The sequence below is a fragment of the Muscardinus avellanarius genome (genome assembly GCF_963383645.1).
Source record: "Muscardinus avellanarius genome assembly, chromosome: 11".
Lineage (NCBI taxonomy): Eukaryota > Metazoa > Chordata > Mammalia > Rodentia > Gliridae > Muscardinus > Muscardinus avellanarius.
The window spans coordinates 95562324-95589527 of NC_137797.1; the positions used below are offsets into that span (position 1 = coordinate 95562324).

Consider the following 27204-nt stretch of genomic DNA (forward strand, 5'->3'; position numbering starts at 1 on the left):
GGAGAGAGATGGTGATGCCAAGTACTAGAATGTGTTCTGTTAGCCAGTGAGGAAGAACTGGTAGCTCTGCTGGTGAGCAATGGAGTTGTTAGGGTGGGATGTAGGTGTTGCCTCTGAGGTCAGTTCCCCTCTGTGTTTCCAGTGAGCAGAGTCCAAATGCAAACATGGACTGCTTAATTTGAGTTTGCTTCGCTCTACCCAAATTAAGAGAGCTGGACCTTCATGGGTTTTGCTGTCTACATCTTAGGTTTGGATTCATCATTCTGCAGCTAGGCACAGTGGTACATGCCTATAATTCCAGTATTTGGGAAGCTGAGACAGAAGGATCACAGATTTGAAGCCAGCCTCAGCAACTTAGCAAGACCCTCAGTAACTTAACAAGGCCATGTTTGAAAATTTAAAAGACAAAAGGGGATGGAGATGTAGCTTGGAGGTAGAATGCCTCTGGGTTCAACCCCCAGTATAAAAGTAAAAAGGAAGGAAGGAAAGAAGGGAGAGAGAAAGGAAGGGAGGGAGGGGAGGAGAGAGGGATAGAATCATCCTTTGGTCAAAAGGAAAACAGGAAGTACAGAAGCCAATTAGAAAGTGTAGATGAGAGCTGTTTTGAACCTGACCTGGATCAAGGCAGCAATAGTGGGAAGAGGAAGGGTAGAAGGAGGTAAAGCTGTAGGTTTAGGGATGGGACATGGAAACCAAGAGTTAAAGAAGATAGAGTGACTTCCCATGGAGAGCGAGGGTTAAAGAACATAGAGTGACTTCCTCGTTCCTGACTTGGAAGTCTGGACACAGTACAGAGGAATAAACTGATCCTTGCTAGAATGCAGAGAATCTAGCTGGCCCAAAATATGGATAAATTATGTCTAATCCTGTGAGCAGTGGTTAAATAAGCAAGATGAATTTAGTGTAGGAAAAAAATTAAAGAAGCACCCCAAGGAGAATCTGTGGTGTGGGAAATAATTAAGGAGAAGACCAACAATGAGTCAATCAGTAAGTGTTTATCAAATGACAGCCACCTGCCAAGCAATAAGCCAGCCATTGGGGGGGGGGGGTGAGTAGCCACGTGCTCCTGGCCTGCAATCTAGATTTGACTGAAAAGGACTCTCTCCTTGATTAGGGGAGTGAGGGGAAAACCAAAGCATTTTCTAAATTCCATCTGAAACCTGTCAGCAAGCTAGAGCAGCAGGTTATTTCCCCAACTTCCCAAGAACTCCACCCCAGGGTGTTTCGTTTCCTGTACCTGCCACTCTTCTCTGCCATCACCCCGACATCATCTAGGTAATTAACCCCATCTCTCCCACCCCATCCTTCCTGTGCCCCTCCCAGCGGCAGTGTGTGGAATACGCCCTCAAGGCCCGGCCCCTGCGGAGATACATCCCCAAGAACCAGCACCAATACAAAGTGTGGTACGTGGTCAACTCCACCTACTTCGAGTACCTGATGTTCGTCCTCATCCTGCTCAACACCATCTGCTTGGCCATGCAGGTCAGTCTGACGGGGAGCCTGCACCCACAGTGCCTGCACAGGGAGGGTGCTGTGAGAGGACATAAGTGTAGCAGAGTTGCATGAGCATCTCAGGCAGTCACCTTCCTGGTAGCCAGGGGAGGCAGACAGAGCAGAAAAGCCTTTCTCCTCTCCCAGCTGGAGAAATGCAAGTATCCTTCCCAAGGATGACCACCTTTCTAGGACCTTAGGAAAGAATCGCCCAGGATTGGTAAATGAGAGAGTGAAGGAAACGGAGAACCAAGAAAGCAAGTTTGATACATTCTCTGTAGTCAGCGAGGCACAGGTGCAGAGGCGGATTCTATGCCACCTGTCTGCACGGAGGTCAGCTTGTGTCAGGCCTCTCTTAAGTACCAGAAGTTACCCTAAAGTTATCACACCCCGTCAGAGAAGGGACATAGGACTCTGCCAACCCCTATTTTCAGAGATGGTAGAAAAAAAAAGGTCTAGGCTCTCCACAGTCCACCTGACTGCCCAAGAGAGGCGGGTAGACTGGTTCACGGAAGGCGTCTGTTGAGATGAGGGCCTCGAAGAAGGCCAAACAGAGGCTGAGAAGGGTCAGGGCGGCCCTGCCTCGTGCTCATGATTCCTCCCATCCTCCCTCCATTCAGCACTATGGCCAGAGCTGCCTGTTCAAAATCGCCATGAACATTCTCAACATGCTCTTCACCGGCCTCTTCACCGTGGAGATGATCCTGAAGCTCATTGCCTTCAAACCCAAGGTAGGCCTCTGAGACAGGGCTGGCTGACAGGCACTGGGGGATGGCGAGGAAAGTGGGTGGGAGGACACGTACTGAAAGAAAAAGAGTGAGAGGCAGAAATCATCACTGAAGGATCATCCCTTCTCCAAGAAATTCTCCAACCTGCCAAAAGTTGAACCAGGCCAGTTCCTTGAAACGGAATCTCAGCTGGTCTTGACCATGACTGGGACTCACAGAAAGCAGAGTCCTTCATGAACCAGTCCATGGCCCTTTCCCCATTTCCCACAGACTGGCAAACCAAACCTCCCCGGACCCAGCCTCTCAGAGCCACTCAGGCCTCGTTCTATGCATTCTGTTCTTCTTCTATTTCATAGGCCATGCAGGCCAACCTCGTCTGAAAAATTAAGCCAGTGCTATATTTGCTCAGGGATCACAGCTCCAACCTGCATACACTTCCTGTTTCCTGCCTTAGAAGCTCTTGCACCTCCTGTACCTTCATGTGCCCTTACATCTTCATGATAGGAAAATGGGGACAAAGCCTGGTGTGGTGGTGCATGCTTGTAATCCCAATACTTGAGAGGCTGAGATAGGAGGATCGCAGGTTCTAGGCCAGCCTCAGCTACTTAGTGAGGCCCTTTGCAACTTAGTGAGATTCTATTTCGAAGTAAAGTACAAAAAAATAGGTTGGGGGGTGTAGCTTGGAGGTAAAATGCCCCTGGATTCAATCCCCAGTACTTCAAAGAAAGAAAGAGCGAGAACAAGAGAGAAGAAAGAAAGAAAGAAAGAAAGAAAGAAAGAAAGAAAGAAAGAAAGAATAAAGAAAGAAAGGTGAAAACCAGGGACAGAGGAAATTAGAAGGCATGGGTAGCTCCATGCGGATGTGTCTGTATTGCTCCTTGGAAACGTCTCCTTGTGTGGGATAGGAGGTTAGGATCACTGGCTGGATGAGACAGGGTAGACAGTGTTGGATTCTCATGCCCTGCCTGTCCAGCACCACCCTCTCCTCATTGTCCTAGATGATTGGGAAGCTGGCAGATTTGAATGAGCCTTCCATGTCAGAATCACAGGCGCCCCTCACCACATGGGCAGCCCCTCCTGAGGGAAGATATAACAGCAACTCCTAGGCCCTTGTAGTCACTGCGACATCTTTTGGAGTGACTAGAAAGAAAGGGTTGTAAAATATCACAGTTATGGACTTGAAAAAAATATTTTCTGCTTTCTGAGTATGCACTCCCTCCCCATTACTAGTTTTCCCAGATACAGCACAGATCAATAGGAGGCAAAAAGGATGACTTTGTGGCCACAGACTTTATGTTTACTCATTTTTTTTACTTGTCTCAAGGATTGAGATCCTCCTTGGCTGTTAAATTTATGTTATTTGATAAGATATCCATAGCTTTCCTTGAATTAATATTCAACTGACATTTTTTATAATGTCCCATGTGCTACACACACATCACTGTACATAATCCTCAAAACATCCCCATAAGGTAGGAATTAAAATCCCCAGTATAGGGAGGAAGGAAGCAAAAGTAATTGATAGCAATTACACCACTACTAAGTGGCAGGATTGCTGTGGGACTCTGGCAGATCTGACTTTATGTTTGCTGTATTTTCTGCCACACCAAGATGTTAGCAAGCATTTTCTCATGCCAAATGCTCTGCTGGGTATTTTTCAGAAAGAAGGAAATGACCTTTGGGTCAATAAGACAGACAATATTTTTACAATGCTGATTCTTCCTCTCACTCAAAGAATATGGAGGGATCTTGGCTAATTTTCATAGAACAAGAATCTTAATGAGTATCATTTGGTTATAGTAATGATGTTTCTCTACCTCCTCCAGAGAAGAAAATATTCTCTTTTTCTTCTAAGGCCAGTCCCATATACAGCATAAATTTAATTCTGACCTAGAGAGGATCTCCAAATTGCTGTGGCCACCTTCTGTGCCCCACAGTATCTCTGCCCACATGTGGCCCTATTCCAAGCCTCCAGGCCCAGAAGTACCAGCAGGTTGAACACCCACAGGACCGTGGCCGGGTGAGGCTAGGAATGCAGGTCCGCTGCCAAGTTGAGCTTCAGTCTCAGATGACTGCCTCTCGGTAGGGAAACTGGCATCGTCTTCATCTAGTGTCGTGAGACATATGGTTTAAATATTTCAGAGCCCTGAGTCATCTCACAGTTGACTCAGATGTGTTCCCAGTGATGTTAGAGGCGATCTGCAGGGCCTGCTGATGGACATTCTGCATCATGCCTCATAAGCTAGATGATGGACTGAGCAGCTTGCCCTAGGAAGTGCGTGGAGTAGACACCTGCAGAGGTCTCGTCCTGAATGACTCTCTACCTGAGTCCTGCACATCAAAGAGCAGGCTAGGTTCCTACATATAACTAGTCGGGACATCCCAAACCACAAAGCCATCTCACTTCCTCAATCCCTGGTTTTCTATCATGAAAAAATAGGGCAAGATATGAGAGACTTTTCCAGAGAAGGAAGAGAGCCATGTTGGGTCCATTTGCTTTTCACACACAATAAGGTCAATCTGTAGCATAAAGAGAAAAGAGCCAAGTGCAATGGCACACACTTATAACCCCAGCTACCTGGGAGGTCAAGGCAGGAGGATCACAAGTTTGAGGCCACCTAGAGAAACTTATCAAGACCTTGTCTCAAAACAAAATAAAAATAGTTGGTGTGTAGTTCAGTGGTAGAACACCCCTGAGTTCAATCTGAGATGGAGGAAGGGGAGAGGGAGGAGAGGAATGAGAAAGAAAGAGAAAAGTGGGTATTTTCTATGAATTCTCCTAAAGGGACTTCTGGCAATAGAGGGACAAAGGTCACTATCTGTGGCTGAGCAGGGAAGGCTGGCCAGTTGGGAGGGGGTTCAAGGAGTGCTGGGACTCTTGGATCCTCACTCAGCTGTATTCTTCATTAAGCAATAAACTCCAGCAAAAGCATCCTCCAACTTTCAAGCCAAGAACCAAACCATAAACCAATTGAAACTGGTAGAAATATCAGGCTGCTCAAGAACCTGTGGCTTCTGACAGAGACCTGAAATATATATAAACTACTACAAAATAATTTAAGCTACTAACTATAAAGAGAAGAGTTACTTAGCTTACAGTTTTGGAAATTCAAAGGCATGGTGCCTGCATCAGCTCAGTTTTGGTGAGGGTGGTCGATGGTAACATATTGTGACAGGAATGCGTGTAAGAACAAAACAGTCACATCTACAGTCAGGAAGAAAAGAGACAGATACGCCCCCAGTGATGTAAAGGGCCTCCCTCTAGGCCCCACCTCTAAAGAGTTCACTCCCTCCCAACAATGCCACTCTGAGGATTGAGCCTTCCTTGAACACATGAGCCTTTAGGGATATTCAACACCAAGCTATAGCAATTGACATTAACCATAGTCAGGGACAAGCTATCTGAAAGGTCACTGCTTGAATTTTCATTTCTGTCATTTTTATTTGTCTTGTGGTGGGTTGATCTCTCAGTTTGTACTCTTGCTTCCTTATTTCATTGTCTTCATAGCATTCAATGTCCCCAATTTCTTCCTTCCTACTGGTTCTTCTCACTACTCCATGGAAAATGAATTTACTCAAGTAGATTTCTGCTGTAAATCCATCTGTAAATTTAAACTCTGCTCACACACTAAAATTTACCCAAAAATAAATAAAAAGAAGAGGAGAAGGAGGGGAAAGAGTAGGAGAAAGAGGAGGGAAAAGAAAAGGAAGAGAAGGGGGAGAAAAACCTAGAGGAGAATATAAACTAGTTTAGAGAAATTCTATACCCCACAAAACCTTAGGAATCTGGGGGTATAGTCTGAAAAAAGTAGAATAGTAGTCTTTATTTGAATACCTAGTACAAAGCCAGAGGAAATTCCTTTCCTATAAGTAGAAGATAGCTACCTGGAAATACCTGGGTCCTACATAATCATGAAAAACCAAGTTGGTTAACAGGAGAAAGTTTGGGTTGGAATGTTTTTAATGTAACTATAGCCAAATTGTCCTCTTACTATGAGTTAAAATTTATCAGCAAACGGGGAAAATATTTACCATGCCTTTTATGATAAACACTGAAAAATGACCAATGCCTAGGAATAAATGTAACAAAAAGTGGCTGAGATCTCTATAGAGAAAACGGTAAAATTTTATAAAGAGGAATTGAAGAAAAACTAAGTGGAGAAATTTGTTTACGTGTAGGAAAACCCAATTATTATTAAGATGTCATTTTTTCTCATACCGATCCATAGATTGAACATAATCTCAATTAAAAATACCAAATTGAGCTGAATACAGTGGTACATACCTATAAAGCTAGTACTTTGGAAGCTGAGACAAGAGGAATGCAGGGATGGCTATTTCTGAGACCCATCTCATCTCCCTTGTGGGGGCAAAAGATGGGGCTGTTGCCCACACAGGGAATAGCCAGCGCTTGCAGGACCTCCTTGAGGAAAAGAGGCAAGATGGATTTGTCCCTGGCAGGTCTCTGTGAGCACGTTCTTATCCTCCCTTTCAGCTTTCTCCCAGCCTGAGAAGAGTCCAGAAAGGGCACTGGAACCAATGTGAAGACAGCTTTGGCCCTCCTGGCCCATTTTCTTGAATGAGAACAAATGAAGCTTGGGGGCTCTTTTTCATGTTGTAAGACAATGTAGGACCCAAAGGCATTTCAAACCAAAGGGATGCAGTGCAGCCTCTAGGGCAGTACTATCGCAGAGAACATTGCACAACAGCAAAGGTGTCCCATGTGCACCTCTGTGATGCAGCCACTAGCCTCCTTCAGCTGCTGAACACTTGAAATGTGGCTAGTGCATTGAGGAAGTGATTTTCAAATTTTATGTATTTGGCTGGACACAGTGGCACACGCCTGTAAGCCCAGTACTCAGGAGGCTGAGGCAGGGGAATTTCAGGTTGAGGCCAATACAGTAACTTAGTGAGACCCTGTTAAGAATATTAAAAATAAGAGAGTGCTAGGGGTATAGCTCAGAGGTAGAATGCTCCTAGGTTCAATCCCCAGTACCATACAGACATGCACAAAATCTTATTGTGGTTAATTTAAATTTACATTTTTAGAGTCCCATGTGGCCAGTTGGCTACTGTTGTTGGGGGCCCAGCCCTGGGCCCACTTCTTTCCCGTGCCATCCTAGGTAGCGTTCTCCCCTCTGTCTATACTGGCCTCATCAATCCAGCTGTCCCAGTCTCCTGAAGCCAGGTGGTCGAGCTCATCTTCCCCACCCTTTCTCCATCTGGTGAGTTTCTGCCAGAAATTAACTCATAATATGGAAGCTCTGTGAGAGGGTGAGGCCACCTCTTGCCCTGGGATCCCCAAGGTGGCTTTTCTCTTGACTCTATCAGTTCCTCCAGTCACCCCTAGTTTTCTCCAGGCTCAGTAGCTGCAAGTGCCGAGGCCCTTTCCCAGCAGGCTCTGTCCCACCCTGATCCTGAAGGGGTCCTAACGAAGGCAGAGAGTACTATAGCAGCTTCCACTCACGGCTGCGATCTGGAATTTGTCTTGCTCCTTATAGCATGTGCCCCTGGTGAGTCCTAGGGCATCCAGATACTCTTTGTCCCAGTCCATGAGACTTCTGAGTGGGTCCTGGTTAGCATTTTAGTGTCCTACTGACACTAAAATCAAAGAGCCCTAATCCTGTACCTGGCTCTTACCTGACTCCCCCTGTGGTGCTGAACTTCGTCCATCCTAGTTGCTGGCCAGATATTTGCCCAATAGCCTTGATGTCACTTCCTAAGTGGAGGGAGACTCTCGCCATGTCATTGCCCCAGCCCAGCTGTGCCTGGCACCCTGGCCCTGCCCACAGCTTTGGGGCCCAGGCTCCAGTTTGCCCCATAACAAGCCCTCTAAATTGTGTGAGGCTCTGACTCCTGCCTGGTTCCAAACTCAGATCAGTTGGCTGTCATTTCCAGAGTATCAGCTAACATTGGGGCAGTAATTCAGCTGCTACCACATTTTCTCAGTTTGGGTGGCATATTTGAAGCCCCCAGTTTTTTTTTAGGAAGGAGGAATAAAGGCAATGAAGCCTTGGCTGCTTCTCAGAGGGGCAGAGAGAGATGAAGGTGGCAGAAATGGTTGATACTGACAAAGAAGCTGGCTTCTCCTGGCCTGGCCTGTCATCCTGAGTCCGTCCATGGGCTTCCCCCACTGGGAGTGAGAGATGAACCGTAACCATTGGGGGCCCGGATGATGCGATGCCACCAGAATCAGAGCTATTCAGGGCCATGGAGGTAAAGTGCACTCTCTGCTGGGGCTACTCCCCATAGTACAGCCCTGGCCACAGCCTTGCTCCGATCTCACCAACATGCGAAGCAGCTGACCTTTGGGAAGAAGAGGCAGGAGGCTCTCCAGTGGTCCTCCGAGTACCTGGCACTGAGGAGTTCTCGAGTTCAGGTCTGCCTGCTCTTGAAAGTCTCTGAGCCTGAGCGAGGGCTTTGGTGGCCTTGGACTTCCCATGCACAGAAGCAGTCTTCCTCTTACGTCCAAGCATGGCTGTGTGGTGCAGAGAGTCCCTGGACTTCCAGTGGCTGCTCAAGCAGCCTGTTACCTGCATACCGCATTGTTTATAGGGAGAATTTTGCTCTGGGGAATGACATGAGAGGGCACAGGCCCATCAAAGGGAGACTCATGCGGGGATACCCGGAGGATGTAGTCAGGATGGAGGGGGTCGCCACCAGCTGACTTCTTTCACTGAGCTTGTGTTCCCCCAGAGGGACAGATGGCAGCTGCTGGGGCTGAGTTCACACATGCAAGGGTAGGAGGAAGGTTAGAGAAGGAGGGTTTGGGGGGTGACCATGGAAAGCACTTGTTTTGGTGAAGACACTCAGAAGCCTAAGTCCTTGGTCTGCACTGCCACCTCTCTCCATGTCTCCATGCTTCTTACCTTAAAGGGCCAGTGTCAGGTTCCCTTTCAGCAGACAGCTGAAGCTGTTGGGGCCACATCTTTGGAGGTCTCTATTGCATGAAGATACCAAGGAGGCTCTGAGGCTCAGGGTCTACATTGTTCTGGTGTGGGCGCACTGGTTTAGGTGTTGGGAGTTCTGTCTCCATGACTGAGTGGCTCTCAGGAAATGGCCCAGGGTTTTGACATCACCTGGCAGGTACAGAAGTCAGGAGGGCAACCTCCATCTCCTAGTCAATTATAGCATATTTGCCATTTTACCAACTGTGAACCCAGCTTTTCCTACACAGGCCAAGCTCTGAACCTGAACTATAATAACCAGACATGTTTTCTGTACCCCAGGGGTGGCAAATGGAGGGCATGCAAAAGGACAGGTGCCTGAATGTTGCACTGTGACAGACATAGAGCCGCAGGAGAAGAGTATATGTACATAGGCCTGTGTTAGAGCAGCTGCAAGTTAGCAGGAGAGGCCTGGCAAGTACTACCAAGGCCCTAAGCTGTCTCACAGGAGCCCTGGGACAGATCTGGTAGATGTAATGAGAAGAGTGGCAAGACCAGAATTTCACTAAATATACCAGCGCAGCAACCCAAGGGGCCAGGAGGACCCTGGGGACATGATGCTCTCAGACAGGACCAGCCTTCCTGGAGGGCATGAGAGACTGATTTCCACATTCTCTTCCATTGGAAGAAATGGCTACTAGAAGAAATTTCAGGACTCTTCATTTGGAGCCCAGTAAAAGACCAGGAGAAGGGAAGGGAGAGAGAGATGATGGTAAAAAAGGATGCAGTTGGGCATTTCCTATTTATGAAGCTGAGAATCTTCTGGAGGTTTGGTTTGTTTTTACCAGAAAATGACATTGCCAGCTGAAATCTACTTTTCTCTGCAACTTCCTCTCTGCCTGTAATTGCACCGCTCGCCCGTAATTGCCTTCTTCCAACAATTTCAAGTTATCCATACATTTCTGCATGGTGCAATAACTTTGTGAGGATTTAAGTTTTGCTAAGCAATTTTTGCATTATTTCTTTGCTTAATCATCTACTGCCCCCAGATTGCACCATGAGAGGAGAGATTGGTAGATGGAGAATCAGGAAGCCTAGATTCCAGCACAGTTTCACCTTCAGTGAGTGACGGGAAGGAGATAGGAGGCCTGTGCAAGCCCTTGTTTCCTCCATATCTCAATTGCTCTGTAAAATGGGAGAGTGGCTTAGCACACCATGAGAGACTGAGTGAGGTCATGTCTACAAAGTGACTGAGGCTTCAGGCCAGGGCCACCCAAATGGAACCCAGCAAGATCCAGAACCTTCAGTACCCAGTGGCCCAACTCAGTGCAAAAGGATCTTTACCACCAGCCTTCCTATTCTCCTGCCATCCATAATCCCTTTACAATGAGTCCTTCTGCAATTCTGGTGCTCTGACATCTCTCATCCTGAGCTATTTATTCTATCTTTTTCAGCCAGAATTTTACCTCACTCCATGTGTTAGATTGTTTTCCACCACTATGAAAAGTTCCTGATATAATCAACTTAAAGAGAGGAAAGCTTTGTTTTGGCTCACAGTTTGTAGGTCTACTGACCCCATTGCTTCGGGGCCTGTGGAGAGGCAGTGCATCACGGTAGAAGCATGTAGCAGAGGAGGCTGCTCACCTCATGGCTGCTGGGAAGCAAAAGAATGAAAAAAAAAGGAGGATCAGGCATGGTGGGCAGTCCTGTAATCCTTGTACTTGGGAGGCTGAGACAGGAGAATCACAGGTTCTAGGCCAGCCTCTGCAATTAGTGAGATCTTTAGTAGCTTAATGAGACCCACCCTCTTCCAAAAAAAAGGGAGGGGGACCGGTGATGTAGCTCAGAGGTAGAATATCTCCAGTACAGAAATGAGAGATGGAGGGAGGGAGGGAGGGAGGGAGAGAGAGAGAGAGAGAGAGAGAAAGGAGAAGAAGAAGGAGGAGGAGGAGGAAGAGGAGGAGGGGGGGGAGGGGGAGGAAGAGGAGGAGGAGGAGGAGAAAGGAAAGGCTAAGATCTCAGTCTTTCTTTCAAGGGCAGGCCCCTAGTGACCCATCTGCCTCCCGCTAGGCTCCACCTTCTAAAGGTTCTATCTCCTTCCAATAGCACCAGAGGCTGGGTACCCAGCCTTAACACATAGGCCTTTGGGAGAAATTCATAATCCAAACACATAATATAGTTTTAGCACTCATCTTAATGAATCCATCAAGTTGGATTGTGTAAGACACAGCATCCACCATGCTACAAACATCTTAAATGAGCACTCATTCTTTCTATGACTAACCCAGCTTATTCCTGGGCTTCACAGATTTCAGTTCAGTTTTTCAATATTCTCTCCCTTTGCCTTTTAGGCTTTGTCATTCTTCATATTAGTTATTTCAAGGACTCTTTGCCTGTATGCCATTTGGCTAATGTTTTGCTGCAGGCCAATGTTCCCAACAACCCTACAAATACTCCATTGAGCACTCAACATACTGGTCAGTGTGCTTGATACCGGGGACACAATAGTGAATACAAAATAGGCTGGTGGGCCAGATGTGACCAATTTGACTTTTAAAGACATCTCTTTGGGTCTTGTGGACCGCCCCCTTCACAACCTCATTCATTGCTAGAAAACCTACTGTCTACTTGGTATCCATACTTCAGCCTTAAAAGAAGCCATCAATAAACACTTGGGCATGTTGTGTCAGTTCCCATACCTTAGGTTAAGCAGCATTTGGAAGCTAAGGAGAGAAGGAAGTGACGTTCACATCTGTGAAGAACCACAGATTGAACTAGATGTTTCACTGGCTTTATCTCATTCCATCCATACAAGTTCTGTGATCTCCTATTTTACATCTCAAGAACCTGAAGGTCAGAGAAAGGCTATATAACATGCAGGATTGTAGTAGTAGTAGTAGTAGTTTTTGTTGCCATTTGCCCGAAATAAATACTTAATACTATGCTTCTTATGAACCACACACTGTTCTAACCACTTCAACAAGTGTTAATTCATTTAATCTTCGTGAGAATCCTGAGATTGTAATGCAGGCTTAGGAGACTCAAAAGCAAAACACTTGCCACTACATCCCTACGGGGGCCAGACATGTGGCCAGGCTGGGTTGCCACTGTGCGCTTTGTGAGTCCTCAGCAAGCCTTAGTTTTCTTCCTTATAAGGAAATAGAGACAAGAAAGCAAGCCATCCTCGAGTGACATCCTCAAGTGGCAATTCTACAGAACTTAATGTCTTCACTCACTCCAAAGTCCTCCCATCTCCTCAGAGGCCCTACCTCCGCTTCACCTCTCATTCCACAGTCCTAACTTTGGCCCTTTTGGTGCAGACCTCCTGGACGTCCTTTCCAACCCTGAAGGTACCGTCAGGAGTTTGGATGCCAAGTGGGGCAGTAGGTTTCCTTGAGCTACACCCTCAGCCCTTCAGGAAAGGAGGCAATCACCCAGTAAGTGAGCTCAGGAAAGTGAGCTCACATACACGCATATCTCTGTGCACACACACACAAACACACACACACACACACACACACACACAATGGAAAGACTTGCGAGTTGTGGAGACAAAAAGAAAATTGCTGAGTTTCTTGAGGACAAGAACTGTTTTGCATGCATTTTGTGTCCTGTGAAAAGCAGTCAGGGAAAGTTGAATGTTTGCATGAAGGAAGGAATAAAGAAGTAGAGACTAAAAAACAAGGAAAAGGAAAGAATCAGAATATTAATGTAAGAAAATGTTAAGATCATTGATCTTACATCAGTGCAGAAATCTCCACACGGCCCTGATTCCTGCCATAGGAGGCTCCTTACTTCTCAAAGCAGCTTTGTTGGGATCTTTCTGATATGTTCCTCTTCTATATTTCCACTTATCTATTTCCTTCTTTCCTTCCTTTCTTCCTTTCTTCCTCCTTGGTACTGGGAATTGAACTTAGAGCTGTTCTATTTCTTGAGCTACACACTCAACTCTTTTCATTTTGTATTTTGAAGCAGGGCCTCACTGAGTTGCTGAGGACCTCATCAAGTTGCTAGGACTAGCCAGGAACCTGCAATCCTCCTGTCTCAACCTCTCAAATACTGGGATCATGCATGGGCACCACTGTCCCTAGCTCCATCTTTTCTTTCTATAGCTACTGAGCCCCTCAGTGGTGATGTTGAGCCATGGCACCTTAGAGGTCACAGCACCAGGGCAGCAGGCACAGGAAACATCACAAGCAAACCAAGAGTATACAGACAGGGTGAAACAGACCAACCCAGGAGAAGAGCGGGATGAGGCACCTGCTGTAGATCCAGTACCAGTGTGAGTCCTGGAGGTTGAACAGGAAGCAGAAGAGCATGGCAGACAGAGGAAAGAGCAAAGCCCACAGAAGCCTGAGTTGGGGCCGGCTCAGCTTGTTCTGGGCACTGAGAGCAGCAGGGAAGAGGGGGTCAGGACCCTTCAGGACCCAAGGAAGGGATGCTGTCAGCTCTGCTCTTGGAAGCTGCAGGGGATGTGTCCTCGAGGGGGACTGTCTGATTTGCATTCTGAACCAACACTGGCTGCTTAGTGAAGAATGGCCTGTTGTGGGGTAAGAGCGGCAGGTTAGGGACCCACTGGAAACATAGGTGTCAGGGGTAGAGATGGGGAGAGGTGGGCATCGGCGTGACATTATTCCGTGGTGCATTGGCTAAGGAGGTGGAGAAGAGGAACCAAGGATGGCTCAGAGGTTCCTGGCATGTCCTTGATTGGCATGACTGCTGCTTCTGTTTGCTGGATTTAAGGGGATAGGAAGAAGCCATTTTAAAGGGGAAAGTTGGAGACGGGTTTGGATTTTAAAAGTTACATAGGCTGTTCAGATCTGGAATTCAGACTCGGCTCAGCACCATGTATTTGCCCCTGAAGTAGAGAGTCCAAGAATGCGGTCTGGAGCCCTCCTTGTTTTAGAAGAGGAGAAGCTGGAAAGTGGGTAGAATAGGCAGGAAGGTGGAGGAAAAGGGAAGGAGAAGGGGTGAGTCTGGAGGTCGAGAGCCAGGAAGGCCGAAAGGAAGAATGAAGAAGAAAATGCTGTCTTGTGGGACGCGACTCCGAGTGAGCAAAGCCCGCTTTGGAGAAGACCCGGGATAAGACAGAGCCCAGAAGGTGCCCTGCCGTCTCTGAGGGCGTGGCTCCCCATAAAGCCAGGAGAGAGCAAGAATACTGATTCCCTTTTTAAAAATGTATGGAAGCTTAGACATTCTTTTAGGCTATAGCGGTCTTCAATCCTTTCTGGACCCAAACCCCCATTTTTTCACAAATATTTTATATCTTCTTAAAATAACAAATATTGTATAATATCTTCTTGATATTATTCTGTAACATTTTCTTAGTATCTTATAAAATTCCCATCTGAACACATGCCAGGCGTATATCTTTTCCTTAAGTATAATGCACTTGGAATGTTTAGCAGGAGTGAGAGCTCAGTTCTCATGGAACTCAAGGACCACAGAAGAGCAAGGATATGAGACTCTGAATAAGAGCCAGCGTTATAACTGGAAAGCCTTCTTTGCATATGCCACCCTACATAAATGTCTTTCAAAAGTCACACGGGACACACCGTGCTTCTTCATTGGACAGAGCCCACCCCACGCACTGCGGGACATTTAGCATCCCTGCCCCTTCCCACCAGGCATGAAATGCCAGTTTTGCCTCCGGGAATCATCGCAGTGCTCCTACAAGTCCCCAGACGCCCCGGAGGCCAGCGCCCTCCCGTGCTGCGACCACTGCCTTAGGTCAAGGTGCAACTTTATTCAGCCTCTTGAATGTTAGCCTCTTAAAACCGGTGCACACCTGTAATCCCAGTACTTGGGAGGCTGAGACAGGAGGATCACAGGTTCCAGGCCAGCCTCAGAAACTTAACAAGACCCTCCGCACGTTAGCAAAAGCTTGTTTCAAACTAAAAAATACGAATGGCTGGGGATGGATGCTCAGAAGTATGATGTCCCTGGGATTAATCCCTCATACCAAAAACAGAAAACCACAGTGTCTCCCACCATCAAGGGAACCCCCTGGGCCCACAAATTCACAGGTGCATGTCACTTAAAAAGAGTGAACTAGAAGAAGAGAGGCTCCTGGGCCTAGGTCAGCCCCTCCTTCCACCCCACCCTTGGAGCCTACAGCATCAGCTCCGAACTCAGAGGCCTGTGCTGTGTGGGGCGCAGCTCCTGCCTAGCTCTTCATGGCCTGATTGGAGAGTTGGCATTACTTTGATTATTATTTATTTGTGGAGTGCCCACGGGATCCCTCGATGTACACAGTGTGCGGCAGACAGGCACAAATGGGCTTGTGGGGGACAGGCCTTCCCACCACAGCTCCTGTACCCAGGGATTTGCATATTGCTGCAACATTGTGACAGGTTTCTTTCCTGCCTGGTGCTTGAGAGCTTTAAAGCTACCATGAATGATAAAAAAAAAAATAATTATATGACTTGCATAAAGCCTTCGTGTGGGAAGGGTAGTATTAGCTATTACATTTAATTATTTAATGCGCAAAATTATTCACACTGTGTAAAAAGGCCTGGTGGGAAAGTACATTGTGGTTCCCAACTCCATCCCTGCCACCAGAAAAGAAACTGAAACACACAGGACTGAAAGAAACTGGAACACACAGGATCCTGTGGGGAAAGAGGGATTCCCAAGCCTATAGGGTGCGCAGGCATTAACCAACTCACACCGGAGACACGGTGCCATGCTGGACCTGCCTGTTTTAGGGGCGGAAGGGCCTTCTGTGCTGTGGAGGGTGAGGGGCAGAGCTGGAAGGCAGCCAGCAAGGCCAGACCAGGTCGCTCCCCAGGGACGGCTCAGAGGACATCTTCGGTGAATAGTAACCATCGCACGGCCAGGGGGCACTTCCTTAATGCCAGACCCCGTGGGTCCTTTTCATGTATGACCCATGTGATCCCCAACACACCAAGGACGTGAGGACCAGTTCTGTCCTTAGACCTGTTTTTCAGCTGCCCTGCTTTGCCCTGCTCCAGGGATACGTCTACTCAACACCCTAGTCGGGAGGAGTTTCTTGCAGAAATCAGCTCATTTATTCCAGCATAAGTAGCAAGAAGCAGCTACTGGGATCCCGTAATCTATGCAGCTGCAACTGAAGCAGAGCAGGAGTCTCCCAAGGCTCCCAGAGCTGCTTAGCTCATAACCCCCAGGTCCCATCTGCCCCAGGGGGAGGCCCACAGGGTTCAGGAGGTTGATTCAGGTCTGTCTGCCCCAGCCCGTGCAGCTCCAGGCCCCTAGTACTGACGAGATAAATGACTGAATGAGCATATAAATGATGAAGTCCTTTGAAACTTTCCAGGAGAGGGGAAAACTTGTTTCCAAAGAAAAACAGGAGCAGGAGGTGTCCAGTGAAAAGTGTAGAGTGCTAGGGTGCAGGTTCATGGTAGAGCACTTGCCTGGCTTGCCCTGGCTTCCATCCTAGCACCACACATGTCCCCAAAAGTATGTTCCTCCAGCAACCACAAGAGCTACCCCATCGCCTTCACCACCCCGGGGCCTCCTGTCTCCAAGGCAAGGGTCCACTGCTGCCCTCTGTCATAGGGTGCCCTAGCTAGGGGTGCTAGGATAGCATGGGGTGCCCTAGCTATCTGAGCAGCAGGTCCCTGCAGGCAATTCTGGATTAGCACATCACACGAGGGTCTGGCAGAAGGAAGCAGGACCGCTCACCGCCTCCCAGGCTGCCACCCCGCAAGCAGCTGTGTGCTCAGCTATGCCTTCGCCATTAGACACCACTAATTTCCATGATTGCTCTTATGTCTCAATGGCATCCTAATGGACTGCGATTGATATTATCTCTGCTTGGTGTCAGTTACCAGTGCGCTCTGCACTCTTCGACGCGCTCAGCTCTTCACAGACGCACACTGACGCTGCGTCACCTCTGCTACCACAGCCGCCGGCCAGAGGCTGTTCTTTCAGCATCCCCGCCTCTCACCCACAACCTAGGAGCCAGGAAAGACTGGGGCTCCCAGGAACTGGGCACGGAGCCCCCCGTCACCACCCTCTACCTCTGCTCAGCCACTGCCTTGCACACTTACTCTCAGATGCCCGCTCGTTCAAGCCAGGGGGTGCCCTCTTTCTTCACTAGGGGGATCTCAAGCTCTGTTGGGCCTCGTTTTAGGCTCTGCTTCCACCAGGCCTGGCCACTCCCTCTGGTTTTATTTGTCCTGATGTGTTTTCCCTGTCTGAGGGGCAGAGTCACCTCAAGAGGCCCTGGGAACCACTCCCAGCCCCTTTTCCTACTCATTCATTCATTCTCTTGCCTCTCCTCTGGCCCTCTTTTCCCCACTTTCCACCATCTGTTCTTTCTGTCCCTTCCTCCTCCTCCTCTTCTCTGCCATCTACCTTAGGGGCCGTGCCCACTGGTTCCCATCTCTATCCTCTGCCTCTCGCTTGAACTCTAAGTCCTGCGCATCTCTGCCACCTCAGACAGTCGGGTCTTCTCTTCCTCTCGCAGTTCCACGCTTTCCTGGCCCTTCTGTCTGCTTTCCTCCTGGGTCTCGATTCCCACAGCTCCTTGTCTCATCGTACCTCTGCCCCCACCCCCAGCTCTCTGTGCTCTGTGTGACCTTGGAAGGGACCGACCCAGGGCAGGTGCCTCTGAGCAGATGAAAGTCTAGTCGGCCTCCCCATCAGGGGCAGAGATCTGTCCTGTCTCCTCTGTGTTCCTTTGCTTTCCTTGTCTCTTCTGAATCCATCTGGGGTAGATATAAAGGTGGGCAGGAAGGAACAGAGAAGAGAGCAGGGAAGTAACTTTACACCTTCGAATTCCTAAGAATACGCAGCACAGTCCCAGGGGATACGCGGAGGTGTGTAGATCTCACCACCAAGCTGGTGTAAGGCTCATATTGCTTCTGGGAGAATCTCAGAGGAGGCCTCTGCTCTGAGCAGAGGAGGAGCCAAGGAGCCAGAATTCCAGGGCACAGGTCTGTGCCCTTAACCTCGTCCACAGCAGTCTTGCTCTCTAGCGACAGAGATGTAAGGCAGGCCTACCCATCCCTCTCCCCAGCTCTCTAGCCAAAGAAAGAGTGACCCCGGTCCAAATTATAGTTCCTAAGAACCTGGCTACATGAACTTAAGTCTAGCAAAATCTACCTATGACAGCCTGCAAGCAATCACCAATCTCCAGTAGTATCAGCCAGGTCTCATTCAAGAGTGTCTTAATACTACTGACCGGAGGATGGGCAGAGAAGGCCTTGGAGCCGGACTGAAGGACAACTGAATATTCCAGAGCCTGCAGTTCCTTTCCTCTTTCTTCCACACATGTGGCCTTGCTTTTCCCTCTGCTTGGTTCCACACCCAGAGCTGAACTTGTAAAGCCTACTTAGCCAGGCAGAAGGCTGATCAGCCCCAGTGGAAAATGACCAGAGCTGGTACTTACTGGTAGCATACTCCAGACTAGGCAGAGTTCCAGGTGCTTTTCCTGAGTGGTCTAATGTAATCCTCACCTAAATTCTATGATTGACCCCACTTTCTAGGTGGGAAAACTGAGTCATGGAGAGGTGAGGCTCTTTGCTCAAGGTCACTGCTGTAGTTTGGATCTTGACTATGTTGAAGGCATGATCAGCAGTGCTTATGGTACAACTGGGAGGTGGTGGAACCTTTAAGAGGTGGGCCTAGTGGAAGGAAGTTAGGCCACTAGGGTGTAGATATGGGCTGTGACGCTGGCCCTTCCTCTCTTTATCCCTCCTGGCTACCCTGAGGTGAATAGGCTTCTGCTGTGGTGTACCGTGGCACCACAAGTCCAAAGCAACAGTGCCAAGCAGACATGGACTGACACCCCTGAGACAATGAGCCAAATAACCTTTTTACTTTATTAGGTTGCTTATGTCAGGTGATGCGTCACAGTCCTAGAAAGCTGACTAATGCTGTTACCCAGATAATAAGTAGCAGAGCAGGATCTGAACTCAGTCTACCTCAGAGATCATGCTCTTAACCACCACACTGCCTCTTTCAACTTAATATGTTCCCAATGATAGAGATGAATCAGGCACAAATAATCAGAAAATGAAGGAAGTCCAAACTTCTCATGTATATGATGCTTTTGCACCATTTTTTCCTCCCTGAAGATGATTTAGTGACGCTAATATCAGTTTGGTCTTCATTTCTCAGCCCACACCAGTCAGTGAGTGGAGGCTCAGCAGCAATCAGGAGAGCAAGTGCTGGCTGGTGGGGCTGCTCCTCAGCCCAGATGGTCGGCTGCACACACAGCCTTGGCCAGAGCAGAAGCCCAGCCCCTGAACTCATCCCGAGGCTGGGGACTGGAAAGGGAAATCCTCGTCTGTAGCATTCAGGGGTGGCAAGGGAAAGGCTTCCTGTGAAAGCACCACCCCTCTGGATGCCCCACCCTGCTTGGCTCTGAGAGGTCTGGCAGTGATAGGTTTGGTTTGCCACTTCAAGGAGAGCCAGGAAGACTTTTTCTGAACTAGCCCTGACTCCTCAACCATTTGGAACCCAATTACCAGAGAAAGAAGGGCAGACAATCAGAACCTTGGTTCTGGTCAGGCCCAGGTCAAACTGATTTTGTAAAAGAAAATTATGATTTTTTTTCTCACCTACTCTCCCTATTACACCCCAATCTACAATTACCAATCACCAGTGGTTTCCAGCAAATGTATAGCTGGCAAAAACAGTGTGTGTGTGTGTGAGAGAGAGGGGGGGGGGCAGGGGAGTGCGCATGCGCCAAGCTCTTACACTCCAGAGAGTGTCCAGAAAGCGTCTTCCTCCCAGGCCATCCTCACAGGGATTGGCCAGGCGGTGCCCTTGGACAGCTTGTTAACAACGATGGTGGGCATGGGCTTTGTTTCTGGGATTGGTGTGGAACAGGGGGGAGGAATTGGCTGTTGAAATCGTGGGAGGAGGAGGCCGACAAAGGGAACAGAGACACGAAAGCTGGGTCTGAAACCCTCTTCACTGTCCAGCTTTGGAGACTGATGGGCTGTGGGGCAGAGGGATGGGAAGGAATGGGGGCATCAGGGTGAAAAGCTGCCTCTTAAAGGGACTCCGTCCACTCTACCAGACATACTCCCTGCTCCTGCATTCCAGCTGCCTGCGACTTTCCTCAGGGCCATGTCCACAGGAACCCTTGGCAACAAAGGAACTGGTTGATTTCTGCAACCAGTGGAGGGTCGCCAGGTAGCAGGGCAGAGAAGTGTCTCAAAAGTTCTAGCAGCACAGCCTGGGAGGGAAAGGGGGACCCTGAAGCGTTAATCCTAGCCGAGCGTGGCTGACCCTTGGAAGCCCAGTGAAGCCATGATCGGGGGAGGCTTTGGTGGAGGAGGAGTTACCTGCCTCCTGTTTTCTCCTGTCTGCGCATATACAATCCGAGGGCGAGCAGAGTGCAGGGCCTGGAGGTTGACAGGGTCCCTTTAAGTGGCAGCCCCCGCCCCGTTGCTCGCCTGTGGATTAACCTTGTGTCTGTCTGGTTTTCAACCTGTGGCCTTTCCTCTGCTCCCTGCCTTTCTCGCTTCCCTTCTCTCCCCTCAGAAGTGTTGCAGACCGCGGCCAGCTTACCCGCTTTGTTTCAGGTCTCTAGCAGCTGAGAAGGTTCCAGCTCGTGCTCCTCCCTTGGGCACGGAGACTCCCACCTCCTACCTCTCCTCCTCCTGCCCCACACTCCAGTAATGTTTGGCTACCGTGTGTCCTAGGTTGGTGCTGGCAGCCCTGGATTCTACTCTTGCTCCTGTCTCTCTCCCTTCTCTCCCTTGACCTCTCTCCCCTCCTATTCTGAAATATCTCTGCCCATAAAAATGGCATTAGTATCTAGAGACAGTTCTCGGCATTTTGTAAAATTGAAATTTACAATGCACACATGTGTCTATTCATTTGGGGGTTTCATTCTTCACCTCCCTCCCCCACAAATTTAGTGTTCCCCTCTTGCCCTGCGAATGAGAGATCTGAGAAGCTGGGAGGGAACTGGCTGTCTCCTGCTCAGAGCATGTGACTCAGCTGGGAAAGAGACGGCAGGCCCTGTCTGCCTCAAAGGCCCTGGCATAGTCAGAAGAGAGCCACGACTTCAAGCTGACCCCGCCTCACCTCGGCCTCGCCACACTCTGCTTCCCGATTCTGGCTGTCCCGAGGCTCAGAGTCTCTGAGGTGGTGTCTGTTTTCTTTTGGCAGAAATGCCTGGGAACCGAGAGGCCCTGTTCCCTGGCCTGACCTCACTCTAAGAATAACAGCCCTCTGGAGAGAGGGGCCGGGAGGTGGGAGCTTAAGGGAACCCGACAGGGCCAGGAGGAAACCGAAGAGCAAGGGAGAGTTGACAGCCTTCGGGAGAGCGGGCCGAGGAGTGGGAGCCCCAGACAACCTTGCTCTTTCCTACCCTCACACTAGCTTCCAGGTTCCCACCGCCTGGCAGCTCACAGACAGGGAAGCGCTGGCCCTGCTAGCACAGGTGGCCAGACCTGACTTTTCTCCTTTGCAGAACACGCCCCCAAATGCCTAAAGAGTAAATGTCCTGGCTTTTTTTTTTTTTTCAGTATTGGGGACTGAACCCAGAGGCATTCTGTCTCAGAGCTATACTCCCAGCCTTTTTTAATTTTTCATTTAGAAATAAGGTCTCACTAGGCTGCTGAGGTTGGCTTCCAACCTGCAACCCTCCCATCTCGGCCCTCTGCTGGGATTACAGGTGGTGTGCACCACCACACCTGGCTCAAACGTTCGTTCTTAAAGAAGACAAGCCTCCCTAGTGCTCCATCGCTGGGGGAACCTGACTGTCGTACTCCTGGGGCTTCCTGGCCTGTGGCTGTATGCCCCATGGAGTCCCAGACATCGCTGTGTAGGCCGCACCCCTCCCCCGGAGGCCAGTCATCCAAACCCAAGAACCCCCTGCAATGACCACACGGGCATCTGGAGCGGCCTGTGCCTAGGTTGACCCGTTTGTCCAGGTGCCCCCCAAAAGTCTCTCATGAATATTCATTTCTCTGATTCCTCCAATTATGGCAAAATCAAATAAAAGCCATGTCGACGGGATCGGGTGATGATGTCCGGACTCTGGTCCTTCCCTCTGTGCCAGCATCTCCCCTCCATGGCTTCGTTCTCTTTTTATTTATTTCCTTGTTTATTCATTTATTTTAATTTGGTACTGGGGATTGAACCCAGGCACATTCTACCTCCAAGCCGCACCTCCACCCTTTTTTGAAACAGGATTTCCATAAGTTGCTGAGACTAGCCTCAAACCAGGAATCCTCCAGTCTCAGCCTCCCAAGTACTGAGATCTCAGGTGTGCGCCACACACAGTTTCATTCTCTCTCTAAGGAACCAGTGTCCCATATCTCGATCTGACTTGTTGCCCAGAAATCTTTGATAACCTCACTCACTCCGAGTGGCTTTCCAGCGGGACCTGCATCAGAATGATGATGTTTGGAAAGGAACCTGGGGGCGCTTAAGGAACAATCCCCAAAGCACTATCCAGGCCCAGGCAGCGCGATACCAGACCGTAAGACTGATCTCAGCTCTGAGGCCTCTCAGTTAGCGAGGACTTTGCCAGAGCAGAACTGGCCCTGGAGACACTGGGCAGGCCGAAAGCAGGAAGGGGAGCCAGCGATACGATCTGCAGATCGGACCTATTAAGGAGACGGTTTCAATGCGTTGGTCCTTCGCTTATCTCTGGACTCTGCACGAGTCACCTCTGAGCCCAGGTAACCTGGCCACACGATTCCTGCGGCATTCGAGGCCTTTTCCATCTCAGCCTCACTGAAAGGACCACCTCCCAGTCACCTCGAAAGGGACACACCTGTGTCCCCTCTCCTGACAGGCCCTTCTAATGGAAAGAACTAGGGGCGGAGGGGATGCCAAAACAGACTCAAACAAGAACCTCGCCCTGTCCCTGCATCACTGACATCCCTGGCCCTCTGGGAAGCAGAAGGGCCTCTGCAGGGAGGGTGGAGAGGCGAGATGACTCAAGGAGGGTCACTGTGCCTAGGGAAGGCAGGGCAGGAGGGCTGGACTGGACTCCTCCCCGCTGCTTCCTTCCTCTCGGGCTCCTTGCCAGAGCGAGGGCGTGCCAGACTCCCGGCAGCGACAGAGGTGCCGGGACAGTGATTCTGATGGTGATTGCTCTGTTCTTGTCTGTCTAATATTCCTTTTTAATCCCCATCCTGCCTGCCCCTCCCTCATGTAGGGTTACTTTAGTGATCCTTGGAATGTTTTTGACTTCCTCATCGTGATCGGGAGCATAATTGATGTCATTCTCAGTGAGACTAATGTGAGTATTACTCTGCCCTCCCCAGGAAGCCTCCTCCTCCTCCTCCTCCTCCCCCTCCTCTGCTTCCTCTGTTCCTCTCTCTCTCTTTCTCTCTCTACTTCCTTTTATGTTTTTTTTTAATTTCCTGTTTTTACCCGCCTCCAGTCATGCTTTTTATTGAACCTGCCGTCGTCCTGTGGGGAAAAAAAGTGGGAGTTTGTCCTCCTTTTTTTCCACTGTCCCGGCTCTGCCCGCTGCGCAGGGCCAGGCACGGAGCTGAGCGGAGGGAGCAGGCGGAGTGGGGAGTGGCTGCCTGGCTCCCTCGCAGGTGGTCACAGCCCGCGTCACTTGGAACTAACCCGGCTTTTGTCAGGCCTCGAAAACCAGGTTACCCAGGTTTGATCCGCCAGAACTATAGAGTGGTAAGAGAGTATTTAATATGCCCACGTAACCTCTTTCTTTTCTCATTTTTTTCTCTTCTCTCCTTTCTTTCATGCCTTTTTTTTTTCATTTCCCTCCTCCCTTTTGTTTTGATTTTCTCCTTTGTGTTGGTTTGTTTTTTTCTCCCCCTTCTCTCTCTCTCTCTCTCTTCCTCGGCTTCTCTGCCCCATGCAGCACTATTTCTGTGATGCATGGAATACATTTGACGCCTTGATTGTTGTGGGTAGCATTGTTGATATAGCAATCACCGAGGTAAACGTAAGTACATGGCGTCTGAACCTAACTGTCCGTGCCTGCTCTAACATCCATATGTCTCTTCTGGTTTATTTTTGTCTCTCATTTTTATTTTCTTCTCCCCACCCCCCTTATTTTTATTTCATTTTTGTTTATTTAAATCGGTTTAAATCATTTTTGTTGCTTTGTTCTGAGATTTTTTATTCTTATTTATTTATTTATCCTGCTTTTGGAACGCATTAGAACTTCCCCTTTCCTTTTAAGTGTTGATTGCTGCCTCCTCTTCTCTCTCCCTTCAAATCAGCCTGGCATGACTCACACTGTATAGGAGGATGCAGCTATGTGAATCATGGAATAAGAAAATGAAGGGTTGTTGATAACTTCTGGGCCGCTTCTGAGGCCAGGACCAAAACCTCCTCCAGCCCCCACCTGCCCCTCCAGACCAGCACCTTCCTGCTCTTGCCTTCCCGTCCCTGTAGCATCTTGGAAAGGCGCTCTTTTAACATCCTGAGCTGAGGCCGGCGCTTTGCCTGCACTGTCAGCCATAGCCTGTCCTTTCCTAAGGACCACCTGCTTACCTTCCTGTCGAATAGGCTACATTTCAATTTTATATCATCAGCCCGTGTGGACAGCTTGGTCCCCTTCAAGCTCATTTGGGAGAGAAGGGGAGAGCCAACCGGTTCCAGTGCTTGTCCTACCCCCCTCTCCGGATGAACTAGGAACCTGGGTGGTTGGGTGATCCCTGGGCGGGCCCTTTCTCTGTGTTGCTATAGAAGCGGGCACTATGTGAGTGCTGCACTCCCACAAGAACCCACCTCAGAGACTCACCTGGTCCACTGCCTGGCTCTCCTTGCTCCTCCAAACTACCCCTTCATTGCGCGCCCCTGGCTCCCTGGCCTCAGACCCTCCAGACCCTGCGCCGCAAGGCCACCTGTGCCCTCTCCTTCCAAGAGCTGCCTCCTCCTATACAGTTCCTACCAGTTTCTGCACATGTCTTTTTGTTACCTGGCATGTTTAAATCTTCTCTCTTTTTCTATAGGCAAGCCCTCTTGCGGTTAGTCTTTAACATGTGTTGTTTAAATTTTTGTCATTATTCTACTTAAGAGATTTGATAATGTTTGCATACACTTCTGATGCACTGAACCACTGCGTAATAGTACAGAGCAGATGCTTTCGAATTTTGATCTAAAATGTTTTAAACTCCTGCCATCCACCCATCAACCTCATCTCTTCAGTTGAATTAATATCAGGTATCTTAGTGGCCTGATTCCTCCTAATTAGAAGCCCCTGTCTGCTCCCCTTCCAGCTAACAGACTTTGGAAGGGTGCCATTATACTTCCAGACATCCCTCCTATAGCCTCTAACCCCTCCCTGCTCACCCTATAGCTCCAGATCCAATTGCCCCTCTGTCTACAAGAACAGTGGGTTGTCTTTGTCTTAATGGTGTGTGTGTGTGTGTGTGTGTGTGTGTGTGTGTGTATACTGTACCTTGACTTCTTTAAGTAAATCTTCCGATCATTAACAACAATAACAACAACAACAACAAATCAGTCTACAAATGTTCGGATCCTCCCCCTTTCTGAGCAGAATCCTGGTTTTGCAGTCTGGATGAGCCCTCAGTAGTATCCCTGGTGCTATTCCAGACCATGGATGTCAAGGCCAGAGCTCTGCACTCAGAGCTTGTGCTCTGCACTGGGGCACCGCAGGGAGAGCAACCGGAAAGCCGCAGCAGTGATGGGCGCTGCCTTTTACAGACAGCTGTGCAAACCCATATGGAAATCTATGCAGGGGACTCAGCGCCCCATAGTGGGAGATACAGGAAGGACAGCCGGCTGCTTCCCAGAAAGGCAGAGAGGACCTGTTGCAGCTGCCGAGAAATCCCATAGCACTCAATCTCCCTTATTATCTCAAAGCATGTTTCCAAAGAAATACAAAAAAACAGCAGAGGGAGAGAGAGAAACATTTCTACAGTAAAAGTGGCTATACTGGGGCATATGGAGGTGGGACAAGGAATAAAAAGGAGCCTGCCACCATGAAGCAGACCCTGACAGTTGTACAATGGTTTTTTATTTATAATTCACTTTTGCATGTATCTCAATTTAGTCTTAACTACCCTGTAAATTTGACAAGAATCTGACAGGAAAAACAAAACAAAACCTCTTATGTCCAAATTGCTGGCATTAAAAGTAGTGACAGAGTGATTAAGACCTTCCCATGCCCTCGGCTGGAATCCAGGCCTCCTGTGTGTGGCCAGTCCCCTAGCCCTAGGCCAGAGTCCCTCTTCTGTTAGCCCCCATGCCCCTTGATAAACATACAGATCTCACCTGTTTCCTTTGGAGTCCTCCCACCAACCAGGATTTATTAAAACTTTGTGTTCTATAATTTACATTTTAAATCACCGCAGAGGATTTTATTTTTTTATTTTCTGAATAAGAAATGATTTCTCAGTCTGCCCTTTGGATTCCAAAGCACCTCCCTCTCCTCACGGCCTCCCCCATCCCACACTGACACGCTCTTCTCTTGCCCTTACTGGGGATCTTGGATACTTAAATATCCACAATGAAGGACTGTCTGGGGAGAAGATGGAAGCAGTGTGTGATGGGGCATCCAAAGGCCCAACACTTATTTCTAGGTACGCTCTCCCTCCACAACTAATGGCTTTGAACAGAAATTATATATATATATACCATCACTGGAGGCAGAAGGACAGTTGGAAAGAAGGAAAATAAGGGCTTGAAGTGAGAAAACTGGCAAATTGTTGGGTCTCACTTCTGTTACCAAAAAGCCCTCAGACTTAACTGTGAAAGGAATGCAGCATTTATAGCAGTGGCTTTTGAAGCTGACATAAGAGCATCTACTTAAAAGCTCTAGATAAACTCTAAAATGCTGGGGAAGGTTGGATAACATGGCAACAAAGCAAATGACATTCTCTCCAGACCCTGCTGGGATCACTTGGAGGGCCTGAGCTGTAACCATGATCATCTCCTCAGTCAACTTTCAGAGCTGGGCGTGGTGGCCCATGCCTGTAATCTCAGTACTTGGGAAGCTGGGACAGGAGGATCGCGGGTTCACAACCAGCCTCAGCAACTTAGCAAGGCTCTCCGTAACTTAGTGAGATCCCGTTTCAAAATAAAAAATAAAATAGGGCTGGGGTGTAGCTCAGAGGTAGAATGTCCCTAGCTTCAATCTCTAGTACCATTAAAAAATAAAAAAGAACCATAACTTTCAGTCCAAAGACCCTTGT

The 27204-nt window shown here is 48.8% G+C and overlaps 1 protein-coding gene across 1 annotated transcript in view; it reads left to right on the forward strand.

Moving 5' to 3' along the window:
* The window catches only part of CACNA1C (calcium voltage-gated channel subunit alpha1 C), a gene marked incomplete at both ends in the record, with an annotated part of 767761 nt that overhangs the window by 685472 nt on the left and 55085 nt on the right, over positions 1–27204 (forward strand). The window contains 3 exons of the mRNA XM_080704956.1: positions 1324–1482; positions 2112–2222; positions 23223–23306. Coding sequence (XP_080561082.1) covers positions 1324–1482; positions 2112–2222; positions 23223–23306 — 354 coding nt within the window. The remainder of the gene's footprint in view (positions 1–1323; positions 1483–2111; positions 2223–23222; positions 23307–27204) is intronic.